General features: G+C 54.4%; 2 protein-coding genes across 2 annotated transcripts in view; both read right to left on the bottom strand.

Annotated features, from left to right (window-relative positions):
* PFDN1 (prefoldin subunit 1) overlaps positions 1-4863 on the bottom strand; it is a 31268-nt gene extending 26405 nt beyond the window's left edge. The window contains exons 1-2 of the mRNA XM_030957322.1: positions 4803-4863; positions 4442-4608 (exon numbers count right to left, since the gene is read on the bottom strand). Coding sequence (XP_030813182.1) covers positions 4442-4608; positions 4803-4835 — 200 coding nt within the window. The 5' untranslated portion in view covers positions 4836-4863. The remainder of the gene's footprint in view (positions 1-4441; positions 4609-4802) is intronic.
* A 1858-nt stretch (positions 4864-6721) lies between these two features.
* Positions 6722-13103, bottom strand: HBEGF (heparin binding EGF like growth factor). The gene is made up of 6 exons (XM_030957608.1): positions 13012-13103; positions 12629-12808; positions 10525-10702; positions 8488-8643; positions 8282-8374; positions 6722-7189 (listed from the first exon to the last, which is right to left on the bottom strand). Exons 1-5 carry the CDS (start codon positions 13052-13054, stop codon positions 8302-8304), a joined length of 630 nt encoding a protein of 209 aa, XP_030813468.1. The 5' UTR covers positions 13055-13103; the 3' UTR covers positions 6722-7189; positions 8282-8301.
* Positions 13104-13395: the final 292 nt, after the last annotated feature.

The raw sequence follows: 13395 nt of genomic DNA, 5'->3' as shown, positions 1-13395 counted from the left end.
TGTGAGATTTTTGACATGTGAGCAGGAAGCACAGGGCAGCTGCAGTGTTCAGTGCTGGCAGAATCGAACAGCTCACACACACACAAACAGTGAAAATGCAGCTCCTGCAGCTTCACCCAGTGACGTGCAGCAGGGACTGCTGCTTTTGAGGGTTCAGGAAAGAGCTTACAGAGACTGATGATCCTGTCTCATTTTCAAACAAAACCATGAATCATAGTAAAAACAAGAATGCATTTAAATCCAAGGAATCATCAACAACACTTAATTCTCTCTCAGGTTTCGTATGCATATGGTTCAGCCACCAAAAATCTGAACCACTCTTTTAAAAAAAATTAAAAATTCAAAATCATGTTATTACAGCTGTCCCATAAAATACTGTAATGGTACAAAGTCATTTTATAGGGACAGCTGTGATAATACATTATGCTTGCAGAAAATCTTGAGCCAAAAGTTGTGCTACAGTATTTGCTTGATTTTCACTTATATTTTCTCTTTTAAGTGTTCTCCCATTAGCTGTACAAGTAAACTGATGATAAAGCAATATCAAACCAAAACTGACTGTCTATTTTGGCACGGCATGAAAATCTGCAGCACTCTCCTCACTGTGCCCCACACCAAGTGCCAGACATTTTTCTCCTGTAAATAAGGACCTTGTCCAGGTTATGGGCTACAAGAATGTAAAGGGAAAGGTCTGAAATATTCAGACAGAATTCTGAAGCTTAAACTTTCAACATAGTTCTCAAAGCAACACGATGATATCAGTTCACAAATAGCTTGAGCAGAAGTCCAGCACAGTGGTAGCTGTCTCAGGCTACGTAACGGGCCCTTCAAAAGAGTATGAAGTAACAGAACTGAAATGTATTTGGCAAGATGCCACCACCCAGATGAGATCCCAGCCTCACAGATATGTACAGTACACAGCAATTCATCAGCTCATACTATGTGGCACTGACATTTCTTCTGTCAAAGCAAAAATAGCTTTAGCAAAAGTAAATTGAGCCCCACGTGTGGAGCCCGGTAAGGCCTCGGCATGTTACACAAACTGCAATACTCCCAAAAAAAAAACCAAATCAAACTCAAGTTGAGGAACAACAAATGAAACTTTCACATTCATCAGCAGTGAAGGAAAAGCTTTCTGGGAAGGAAGGAGACTCAGGATAGGGGTTCAGAAAATAAAAACCACACAACTGCTTTCCAAGTAATGCAGAAGGAAGTACCAAAGCAGGCAGGCTTCCGCCCAGGATGCAGCACGTCACCACAGTTTCTCAAGCCTTCAAATTCCACGAAGACCTGGAGTATCTTGTCCTACAGAAGGGTATGTGCTGGCCCTTTGCATACAGCCCATCCACCCAAGCTGAAGGAAAAACACAGAAACCCCGTCAGAGGCCAGATTCTAAGTAGCAGCTTAGATAGGTCTGAGGAAAAAAAAAAGGAACTTTAAATGAAAAAAAGTTAAGCACAGGAATAGAAGCACAAAGCTTACTTCAAGAATTTAGTTATTCAAGCAGAAGAACCCTGATAATCAGAGTTAACAGTGACTCAAACCTCCACTCTTCCTGGGTAACTGAAACCTTTTAGAGCTCCAGTATTTCCATGCTGGACTACATAAATGAAATTAAGACAGAACAAATACGCCTTTGGTGGCCAAACTCATGTCCACGCAGGACATCTGCTAGTCCACTTCACAGAACATGGCTTCTATGTCCAGAAGAACCACAGTGACCACCTCCTTTGGTCTCCAGTGCAACACAAGATGCCAGACTGCCCTTGTATTTAAACTCCTGCTCAAGAGTTGCTTTAGCCTGTTTTGCCAAAAGGCCAAATTCCAGCAATAAATTCTCTGCTAGGGCTGGAGTGGGCTTCAAGAAGTTCCTCTTGTACTTGGTTCAAGCTCTCTGCACTAGGAAGTGACACAAATCACACCAGTGCATCACTGCCAATTGGCAGGGCAGCTTCAGCCCCACAGCCCGGACAGGTAGAGCCCACGGGAACACCCTGTCAAGCTTAGGCAGGGAAAAAAAAAAGGAAAAAAAAAGAATGAATGAATGGGTAGCATTCAGAAGAAGAGCACTCCCTTAATCTGTATTTGCATAGCCACTAATACAACAAAGGCCATGAAGAGTTCAGTTTTTAAACAATATCACAATGTAAATATTTTCCCGCTGGCGCCTCTGCCATCCCTGAGGAGCTGGAGCTGCCAGTCCTGCCTCACACCTGTCTGCTCATGGAAAGGGAAGGAAGAGAGGACTCCCCACAGGACTGGGGCTCCTGCACACAGCAAGGGTAAGTGCTTTAGCACATCAAGAAGGTGCCTTACTCCCAAGGAGGAGGCAGAAGCAGAAAGCAGGAAAATGCACTTCAGACCATGATGAAATAACATCTGCTCCCCACACCCGATTCAGAGGCAGGATCATTTAATGATAAAGACCAAGACTCTCACATTCCTGAAGTACCTTGAGGGACTTCTCCCATCCAAAGGCAGTCTAGACTTTCAAATTCTGAAAAAGCTTTAGAGAAACATGTTGACTCCAGAATTATCTTTTACTCTTCATCTGTCTGCTCTGTGAAGAATCCAAACAAAAAAAAAAAAGCCTTTTGAGACATCTCATGACTACTTCAAACACAAGTGTTTGCTACATCTACAGCCTGCCCTGGTCAATCAGTCACCTCTTGCAAGAGACCAGACTCTGTCTCTTTTTAATGTCCTCAGCATCCCCACCAAACCCAACATAAACATTTAACCTACTTGGAAAAGTTTATTTAGTGGGAACCCTGCCACTCTGAACAGCTCCATTAGCCTGGGTACAACTCCCCTGAAATTCTCTGCAAAATGCAAAGCACACACCATTCCTGGCTTCCCAGTCCTGCCACCTCCCTACAGCTTGGTCTGGAGATTGTGTGGGCTGAGGGATGAGGGCACTTGAAGGCTGACCTGGCTCACTGCTTGGTCCTGTGATCAGCCACTTTGACATGAAGAAGGTGGGGTAAACAGGGCAGGGAAGAGGTTGATACAATCTCCCCTGTTGGCAGCAGTCCGAGCAGATACAGTATTTCACAAACCACATCCCGAGTTGGGCAGTCATCACTGTTACCCAACTCACATGAGACAAAATCCTATTTCTCAAATCAGAAATGCAGAAATCTAATGTGATATTTGTCAAGCAAGCATGTGTTTCAGATTTGAAACCACTTTATATGGTGAAACCTCTCTGTATAAAGACCACTTTATAGGGTCTTCTATCAGAGGCTGCTGAAATCCCAGCAAAGAGCATTGCAGAAATTAATCAGAACACTTCAGGTGTTTCTTTTAACAGTCATCCAATACACAGAAGCACATCTTTAAGAATGCACTGGGACTACCCATACAAGCTTTATGTTCACTTTCAAGGGTTTGTAAAAAACCCAAACAATGACATTAGATCCATTCCCTGGCATGACACTGCAAAGGACATTTCTGTAAAACATCTGTGCCAGCAAAGCCCTGAGCACAGGAGCTATGCACAGGGGGTTTGCAAGGAGTTTGACATAAACTACACTGGAAATGACTGATGCTGGGCAGATCTGTGAGGGCCTTCCCACAAATGCCATTTGGCATTACAGTACTGCTCTGCTAGTCGAAATTACAAACTCCCCAGAGGTGCCAGAGGACAGCATCGAGGCCAGGAGCTGAGCCAGCAAGCAAAACCACACAAAGGCAATATCATTTGTAACAGCCCTTCAACAAGGCAGCCAGTACCTAACCCCAAGAGGTAAAGGAATAAGCCTTGCTGCATTTGCAGGCAGATTGCTGAAGTTAAAAATGGAAGATAATGAGAAAAAGGAAACAAGTGAATGTGCTGACAGAAAGCTAACATGCCCTTTGTGAAGGGGAGAGCCTCCTGCCCAGGGCAGCTGGCTGGAGGCTTCATAGAGGGATCTCAGAATCACAGAATCAATCAGAGGTAAAACACCTCTGAGGTCACTGAGTGCAACCTATGACCCAACACCACCTTGTCAACTAGATCATGGAATTAAGTGCCATGTCCAGTCTTTCCTTAAACACCTCCAGGGATGGTGACTTCACCACCTCCCTGGGCAGCCCCTTCCAATATTTAATCACCCTTTCTGTGAAAAAATTCTTCCTAATGACCTACCTAAACCTCCCCTGGTGCAGTTTAAGCCTATGTCCTCTCATCAGTTGCTGTCTGGGAGAAGAGCTGACCACCACTACGCTCCACTCTCCAGGCAGGAAGTTGAAGAAAGCAAGAAGGTTCCCCTCGAGTCTCTTTTTCTCCAGGCTGAGCTGCCACAGCTTCTTCAGACAGTCCTTGTGCTCCAAACCCTTCCCTAGCTGCGTTATCCTTCCCCGGACATACTGCAGACTCTCGCTGTCCTTCCTGAATCCAGGGCCCCTCTCCCGGCGCCCAGAGCCGGGGTGTCCCCCGCCCCGGCCGATACTCACATCCGCCCCACGCCCTCGTACATGCGGGTCTCGTCCACCAGCATCATCACCTCCGTGTCGGTGAGGTGCGCGTGCTTCTTGGTCTTGGTGAGCTGCTCGATCTGCAGGTCGGCCAGTTTCACCTTCTGCTGCGTGTCCATCACCTTGGCCTGCAGCTCCGTGAAGGCCTGGCCAGGGGAGAGCGCCGGGGTGAGGAGCGGCGGGGACCCAACCGGCCCCGGGCTCGGGAACCGGCCGGCGGCACCGGGACAGGGAGGGGGGCACGCAGGAGGACACACAGTGGGCAGGACACACGGTGGAAGGGTGGGACACAAAGAGGGAGCGCACATGAAAGAGAAACACACGGGCGGGGGTCTCGTACCTTCTTCAGCTCCAGATCCACGGGCGCCGCCATCTTGTCCGCGCACGGCGCATGCGCGGAGGGGCGGGGGCACTCAGGGCTCCACCCGCGGGCGGGACGCGCTGTGCCTGTCACGCGCTGTGACACCGGCACCGGGCGGGTTGGGGGCTGCTGTGGGACCGGCACCGGCCCCGGCAACGAGCGGGCTGTGGGCTGCTGTGGGACCGCCACCGAGCGGGCCGGGGGCTGCTGTGGGACCGGCCCCGGCACCGGGCGGGCTGGGGGTTGTTGTGGGACCGGCATCGCCACCGGCCCCGGCAACGAGCGGGCTGGGGGCTGCTGTGGGACCGCCACCGGCACCAGCCGGGCTGGGGGCTCCCGTGAGGGCTCCTCGCTCCACCCTGCGGTGCCCTCCGGCGCCGGCTGCCCCGGTGGGGCTGTGGGCCCAAGGCCAGCTCGTGGGGCCGGCCCCGCCTGGGTGTGCCCGGCCCGGCCCGGGCTGAGAGCACCGCGCGGGGCTGGAGAAGGCCCGGAGCAGCCGGAGGGGGAGAACCATCCCTGCCTAAGGAGCTGGAAGGGACCTTTAAGATCATCTCATCCCAAATTCCCCCTACCCCGGGCAGGAGCACCTTCCACTATCCCAGGTTGCTCCAAGCGCTATCCAACCCTGCCTTGGACAGTCCAAGGGATGGAATAACCACAGCTTCTCTGGGCAACCTGTCTCCATCTCTCACCACCCTCACAATAAAGAATTTCTTCCGTATATCTAACCTAAAATCCTTTGTTTCAATTTGCACCTATTACTCCTTGTCCTGTCACTACAGTTCCTGGTGAGGAGTCCCTCTCTGGCTTCCTTGGAGGCCCCTTCAGACACTGGAAAGTTGCAATGAGTTCTCTACTCAACCTTTCCTTCTCCACCAGAGCAGCCCCAGCTCTCTCAGACTGTCTTCATATGGAAGATCCTCCGCTCCTCTTACCAACTTTGTGGCTTCCCCTGGACTTGCTCCAGCAGCTCCATATTGTTCTTATGTTGGAGACACCAGAACTGTACATGGCAGAGGGGAGGAATCACCTTTGACCTGCTGGCCACGCTCCTTTGGATGCAGCCCAGGATCCTGTTGGTTTCTCTCTGCCTCACGGCTCTCTAGCAGAGCCAGCAACTCCCCCGCTCTCGCTTCCCCCCAGGGAAGAGGAAAGAACTGGCTTGGAGGTCATTTTTGCTGCAAAGTAAGGAATCGTTCCTGATCACTATATGAAGTGTTGCTTGCTGGAATTACCTCAGCTCCAGGTACCTCCAATCCCCCCAAGAACAGCTGGGATTCCTTTCAAGAGGGGTGTGGGTCCACCTCTGGATTTTTTGGTTTTGCCCAATCATAGAACCATCCTAATATTATTTGTTCAGAAGGGACCTTTAGGATAATCCAGCCCACCTTCCAGTGGACCAGGTTGCTCAAAGCTACATTCAGCCTGGCCTTAAACACCCACAGGTATGGGGCAGCCACAGCTTCTCTGGGCAACCCGTGCCAGTGTCTAAATGACAAATGCTGCCTTAAAACCAGCGACCATTACCATTTGAACAGATCACTGGCCAGAGTGGCTTTATTCATACCGGAGGCAGCTCTGCTTGGTGAGCAGACCCACAAACATCACACCCCTCCCAAAGCACCAGCTGGCAAAGATGAAGAAAAGCTCTGAAATAATCCGCATGGGGCCAAGCTGAGATAGATCCTGCCTCCAGCCCCTTGCACCACACTGCTCCCCGAGGATGGCACAAGCTGATCCAGCAGCCCTGACCACACACTCGACATCTCTGCTGCTGTTGGCAGTACCCCTCCAGCATGGAATTGGTGCTGAACACAGCCTTCAGAATTCTGACTGCTTTCCACCTCCATGATTAAATTAACGACCCAAGTGTTTGTTACAAAGTGTTATTTATTATTAGGATATTACATTGCACTTTAAAAATAAGAGGTCTGACCCTGTCACCTTGACGTACATGAAATATGCAGGCCCAGACCTACAATAAATATAAATACTATGTACAGTTTATCTAAAATAAATATATAATTTAAAATGAAAAATATCTCGTTAAATAGCTGTTACCCTCCCCCCTTTCTGCGGCGAAGGAAGCCCCGAGCTCGGTCTCTTCCCTTTCACAGCTTGTTCCTCGGCACGTACTGCAGCGGACGGGGAGCCGCGGGAGAGCCCCCGTGCCCCCGGGCAGCTCCGCTCCCGAGCCCATCCCGTCCCAGAGGTGGCCACGGAGCCGCCGCAGTGCCGCCGCTGCCCGAGCAGCCCCTCCGGTGCCGTGCCGGTGCTCCAGCGAGCCCCCAGCGTGCCGCAGCCCCGTGCCGCCGGCGCCGCGGCCTCGCCTCTTCCAGGAGGTAGAAGTGCATTAGTGCCGGCCCCTGCAAGAGAGAGGCGGGAGAGCTCGCTCACACCGCGATCCTGGGCTGCGCTGCCACAGAGCGCTCCCTGCGTGCTGGGATGGAGATGCCGACACACCCAGCCCACCCAAGCCCCTCTCGCCGCCTCTCGGGGCTGGACCCGGGAGGATGGGAGCCAAGGTACCCCACCATGCTCCCTTTCGGGGATCACAGCACTTTTTCCCCTGGACACATCCACCCCAGTAACCCCCAGGGTAAAGGAGACAGCGAGGAAAGCCCTGTGCCAAGTCTCTTTCCTGAAAATTCAGCTTCTATGAACAGCTCAAATTCCCACCCCCAACACTGTGATGAGCATGACAGAAATTCTCCAAAGGCATTACTTCATCCTCACAAAGAACAATGACTTTTCTTTTCTTTTTTTTCCTCTTTTTTTTTTTTTTTTTTTTTTTTGTTTTAAAGAAGAGAAGTAGCTGTAATATGTATGACTACATCTAACGTCAGGGTTTAGGTCAGATTGGAGGAAGTTTGACAGATTTTCACCACCCAGATCCAGAGCCACCCCTAGGGCACAGCACACATCCCAACCCAGCCAGAAGAACACGGCATGGGCTGGCAGCGAGATCCCCCCGTGCCAAGCTGATAGGCATTGCTTTGGTGCAAGTAATAAGCAGAGTGGGAATGAAAAGGAAAGGGGTTTTTTACACATGTATATAAATAGAGGCAATATCTAAGGAGGGGAAGTGACTCAGAGGGTCAGAGAGAGAGCAGAATGAGCGGGGGGAAAAGCTAAACAAAACAGAAGCAGCTTCCCTACTGCCAAACATCTCCAAAGCATGGAAAACCAGCACAGAGCAGGGACTTGGGGTTAGAAAGAAGGACATAGGAATGATAGGGGTGCCAGGGGACAAGATTTCAGCAGGAAGGGGAGAAAAGAAGACTGGAGCCCCACAGGGCAGCCCGGACTCTCAGCCAGCTGCTTCTCCAGACTCAGGCTGCCTTCAGCTCCTGCCTAGCTCTGGCACAGGATCCACACAGCAGTCCCACAGCACAAACAGCAGAGTCCCCAGATGTTCACCAGCCCCACTGCTGCCCCATGCCCAGCCAGGGGCTCACCTCGCCAGCACCTGGCATCCTCAGTGATTCACAGTGATGCCCAGCTTGATTTTCTCTTCGTTTTCTACATCGTAGCCACCCCTCTTGTGACACCTGCAAGGCCAAGCAAAGGGATGCTCAGGGCATGAAGAAGCCCCTGTCACCCTCCTCTTGCACATGATCTTCCCAGGGACACAGATCTGGGAGCTCAGTGCCATCCCACTCACCTGAGCATCAGCAGGGCTGCGATGATGACGAGACACAGGGAGGACAGGACAACAGCAACGACGGCCAGGGCTGTGGTGTGGTCGTACGTGCTGGGCGGGTGCTCCACCGGCAGCAGGAGGCCGTGGCAGCGCTCTCCATGATAGCCTGGCTGGCATCTGTGCAAGAAGGAAACTCAAAGGTCAGTGGTGAGCAAGGACAGGAGGTCTTCGTGTGTCCCACACCCCATGGGAAGGCAATGCCTCTGTGCTCAGCCTCAACCAGCACCCTGCCTGTTCCCCCACACCCCTGAGCTGGGAGGTCACATCTTCTCTATTGTACTAGTAAATTAAGCTTCTCCTGCACCTAGTGAAGACTCCTAGAAAGGTTGAGGTCTCTCCCAGTAGAAGGCACTGGGGTCTGTGCTCTTTCCAGTCACTCCCAGGCAGGTTGCCCAGAACACCTCTAGGAGTGGGGAGGGAGCAGTGAGGCAGCTGGGCCAGCAATTCCCATGGAGCAGGATGTCCCTGCACACCCTGACAGCTCAGAGGTGTCCCATCCCTGGAAACTTGGGAGGTTGCTCATGTAACAGAAATAACACTCCACATAGGCTGGGAGGCTTCCAGCCCTCCCTGAGCCACATTGCACTGATGCAATCAGATAAATATATCCCTCTATATCCAGCACCACTGACCCTCAGGCTGATCTCCAAGCCGGACTCAGCCCAGCTCCTGGGCTCACAATGCCACATGCAGCATCACCTCCCAGGCACAGCAGCAAGGCTGGGCACATGGCAAAGGTGCAGGACCCAGCCCAGCAGCATCCTCATTTCACTCTGTGCCCTGGGAAGCAACACTGCAGGAGACCCTGTGACAGGGGCACAGCCAAGCACCAAGCACAGCCACAACCGAGTGACACCAGGCAACACAAGGCCTCTTTAGCAGAGGAGACTGGGCATTTGGCCACTGTTACTAAAAACTCTGATGGCTCTGAGAGATGCCACCCAGGGACAGACCACCATGCTGAAGAGATACAGCCAGCCCCCAAATCCCTGCTGCTTGTCTGTGTCCCAGTTTCTCTCTCAGCTCCAGGGACCTGGGCAGGGGATACCTGGCTGTCCCAGTCCTAGGCCAGGGTGTCACAACCCACATTGTGCTGGGTCACCAACCCAAGCTGAGCATGCAAAGATGTCCCCTCATTGGCAGTCCCGAGTCCCCCATGCAAGGGCCCAACTTCATGACAGCTTCAACAGGGAGGAACCAGGGAGTTAGAGGAGCTCTGTGGAGCTTGATCCCTGCAGACTGCAGATCCTGTGGGCACCATAAGCCAAGGAGCTATTATCTTCCCTGGGCTCAAGGCTGGGTGGCTCAGAGGATTGATAGTGAAGAACAAAGCCTCTTACATATCTGCCAGCTCAAGTCCTGCCCACGTCAGTGGGGATCAAATATGCACCCCAGGGTATTTCCTGGAGCAGCAGTGCTGTATCCAGGTGCCCCAGCAGCAGGCAAATACTTTCTCCTTCACTGGCCTCATCTAGTCCCTGCTTGCTCTGCACCCTGGGGGGGGGTGGGCAAGGAGAGGTACACAGCCCTGTGTTTCATCAGGCCAAGGGACAGCTCGGGCATGGCTTTGGCAGCCTGTCCCCAAAGGTGCTGCCTCCACTATGCTTTGCTGGTGGCATAATGCTCCTCCCACCTGCACCGATGTGCCCTGATAGATGCAGGACCCCAGAGGTCTCAGAGTGGGGTATTTACAGGGTCAGAATGAGGTTTCCCAAATCAGACTTGCAGAAGCCCTCAGCTGCCAGACCCCAGCCCTACACACCATTCTGCTGTGCCCAGCTCAGCCACAGCTCACTGTGCTGGCTCTAAGGCCATGACAGGCTTTGGGGAAGAGGTGGACACTTCTCAAGAATTACAAGGAAGAGACCAAGTCAGAGTTATCCCTGCATGGGTAGGGAACATGCACTAAAAATATCTCTGTTTTTCCTCTGCCCAGCCTGGAGAATTGAAAGAGCCATGACTAAGGCTCCCCCAGCACAGGCACACACCAGAACTCACATGCAAGAGGGAGCTCCCAGCTCTCGGATGTACTTGCACTCGCCGTGAATACAGAAATCCTTGTACTTCCGCAGGCACGGGTCTCTCTTCTTCCCCAGGCCTTTGCCTTTTCTTCTTTTATTGCCGTTCCCTTTTTTCTTGGGAGTAACGAGGCCTTGAGGCTTTGACAGGAAGGCAACTGAAAAACAATTTGGGAAGGAGAGAACAGCAGTCAGATCAGCTCCACGTGCCAAGCAAAGGGAAGGCAAAGCCACATCCCAGGGCTGCCACAACTGTCGCCCTGGCTCCCACAGCCCTTTGTGCTGGGAGCTGCCCCCGAGCCCGGGGTGGGGGGGCATTTTTTTTTTCAGCTCCTCACAAATATCATGGCCTTTCCAATTCATAAGAACAATTCTCAAGGAAAGAAGGGAGTCGGGCAGGGGGAACAGAGCTTTATACATCTCAAATGCTGCTATTATATGCACCAGTTTCCACTGAATACAGAACATTGCTAATTGCCCCTTTATCTGGCCTTTATTTCCCTGACAAGCACAGGCTTTTCTAAGACCCTATTCATGGCTCTGATGGACTCTCCTTCCCGTGGGCACAAGGATGCCTTACTCACCCCAGGGCAGGATTAAAAGAGCAAGCCTGCCTTAAATTTTGATTTTGCAGAGCCCAAGAGATGGTGAGGGCATCATTCCCATGAATTACAACGGTATGTTCTAATTGTGGTGCAGTAACCAGCAGCTTTTGGTGCCACGCCAGCCCCCTGCCGGGCTGCTGGAAACCAGAGCACCAAGCTCCTCACCCAGACACAGCCCAACACTAACAACGGTACTGGAATGGCTTTTAAGGTGTGCAGATACCAAAAAAACCCAGCTCCCAGCTTGATCTCAGTAGGCGCTGAGGTGTTGGAGAGCACTCTGCTCCAAGGAGGATTTTTTAGCTCCCCCCGAGCTATGGCGCTCAGTAAACCCGGTGAATTAAGCCCGGGGCTGTTCGGGAAGGAGAGTACAGCACAGTCCAACGTGGCAAGTTGTAACCTGCCCAGGTTACAACTCAACCACTTCACGGAACCAGAGCCTCTCGTGCTGGCACACACCGGTTGCACACCTAGCAAAGTCATGTCGACATCCTCCACGCTGCGCCTGGAGAAAACCGATACTCCAGGAAACTGCGGCTTGGAGAAACCGCCGGATGAGGCTGACAGCAGGGGCTGCTCTGTCCCCTGCCTCTCCTGCCCTGAGAGCTATCTCCCAGCCATACACACTGCTGGCAAGCCAACACACACTGCTGCGCTTCCCGAGGGCTGACTCCCCCCGGTGCGAGTGGCTCGGCCCGGTTTTGCCAGCTTTTTGTCACAGTCTGCTGGCACAGCCAGAAAGCAAAGAAAAACATAGAAAAATGGGCGAGTGAGCCGTAGGGAGCAGAGCACGCTCCTGGTGCCAGGTACTGCCCTCGGCACGCCGCGTGTGCGAGGCACAGGTACATTCACTCCCTCAGCCCGCGATGGGGCCCCGTCCAACCCCCATGAGAGCCCCCGGGACGCTCTCTGGTGCCAGCCCGGGGCAAGGAGCCCGGTGTGGGTGCTCGGGAGCCCCAGAGAGCGGCGGTGCCCCCACCACCCCCGTGGCGGGGCTGCCGGCTGACGAGCCCTGCCGCGGAATGAGGAGCAGCCGCGCGTGGGCGGCGGTGACTCACGGCGGTCCCCGCGCCGCGGCCACGGCCGGGAGGGCAGCGCGTGTCCGCGGACACGGCAACCCCGCCACGAGGGGCTCCGATCCTCCCGGCCAAGCGGCTGAGACCCGGGACCCCCTGGAAGCCGCCCTGCAGGAGACTTCAGGAACATGGACAGCCCCTAGCAGGAGCGCCGCTGCTCCGTGCTGGTGCCCCACGGGCTACTCCCACTCTGATCTGGGGCCGCCGGGGCTCGGTATGTGGGACTGCTCCCACCCACCACTGCAAGCCCCTCCGAAGCGGAACCGGAGCTGCTGCCAGGGCACCTGCAGGACTGAGCCGAGCCCAGCTCGGCACCTTCGCGACCTCTCCGGCTCTGACTGCCCCCAGCCCAGCCCGTTCCGAGACCCCGGCCCCTCCCTGGGACCCCTTATCCCGTCCCTACCTCTCGGCAGCTCGCTGAAGTCGTCCCCCGAGGCCGCTCCGCCGCCCTCCTTCTCCGGGCTGCCGCCGAGCAGCGGGGCCGTGGCCGCGACCGGCACCCCGCCGCCGCCACCGCCGCCCTTGTGCAGCACCTCGTTGTGCAGCTCGTCCCGGCGCAGCCCGCCCGCCGCCGCCGAGCACACTGCGGAGAGAGCGCGGTCAGGAGTGGGGCTGATACCGCCCTGCCCGGACCCCCACGCGGGACACGGACCGCGTTACCCGCGCCCGGAACCAGCCATGCCCGCTTTGCCCAAAACCATCTCCCCACATGTCCGGGACCCTCAGCCGAGCACGGCGCTGGGACGCGCTGCCCACACCCGGGACTCTCCCCACGCGAGCCCGTACCTGCCGCCAGCAGCGCCTGGATCAGTACCGCCCGCCCGTCCATGACCCGCGGGCACACACGTCCAATCCCCACCGCGCTCCGCTCGGTCCTGCCGCTCTGCCGCTCTCCGGTACGGCGGCCCCGCCGAGGGTAGAAAGCTGCGGACGGCGGGGCGGGGCGGGGAGGGGCTGAGAGACCGTCCCGCCCCCGGTGAGGGCTTTCCCACCACTGGCTGGGATCCGGACTAGGTCCTGGGACCTTGGCTCGGGTCCGGTGGGTTCTCCTCACTCCGGAGACGGGCCAGGACCCGAGAGCCACCGCCACTTTGGCGCTGCTCCGAGGGCGGTGAGAGCCCGGGGAGATAAAGGGTTTCTGCAGAGCGCAGAGGGTAGGAGATGGCCCCG

This window comes from Camarhynchus parvulus, chromosome 13 (genome assembly GCF_901933205.1).
Source record: "Camarhynchus parvulus chromosome 13, STF_HiC, whole genome shotgun sequence".
NCBI classification, from domain to species: Eukaryota; Metazoa; Chordata; class Aves; order Passeriformes; family Thraupidae; genus Camarhynchus; species Camarhynchus parvulus.
Note: the sequence above shows the minus strand (reverse complement) of the source record. Positions and strands in the feature narration are given on the sequence as shown.

Excerpts from the sequence above, each read along its gene's own strand:
- HBEGF (XM_030957608.1), bottom strand. The coding sequence starts at position 13,054 with ATGGACGGGCGGGCGGTACTGATCCAGGCGCTGCTGGCGGCAG. Across the intron at positions 8,644-10,524 it reads CTGGGAGCTCCCTCTTGCAT|ATGCCAGCCAGGCTATCATG; the intron begins GTGAGTTCTGGT and ends CTTCTTGCACAG. Across the intron at positions 8,375-8,487 it reads GCAGCCCTGCTGATGCTCAG|GTGTCACAAGAGGGGTGGCT; the intron begins GTGAGTGGGATG and ends TTGGCCTTGCAG.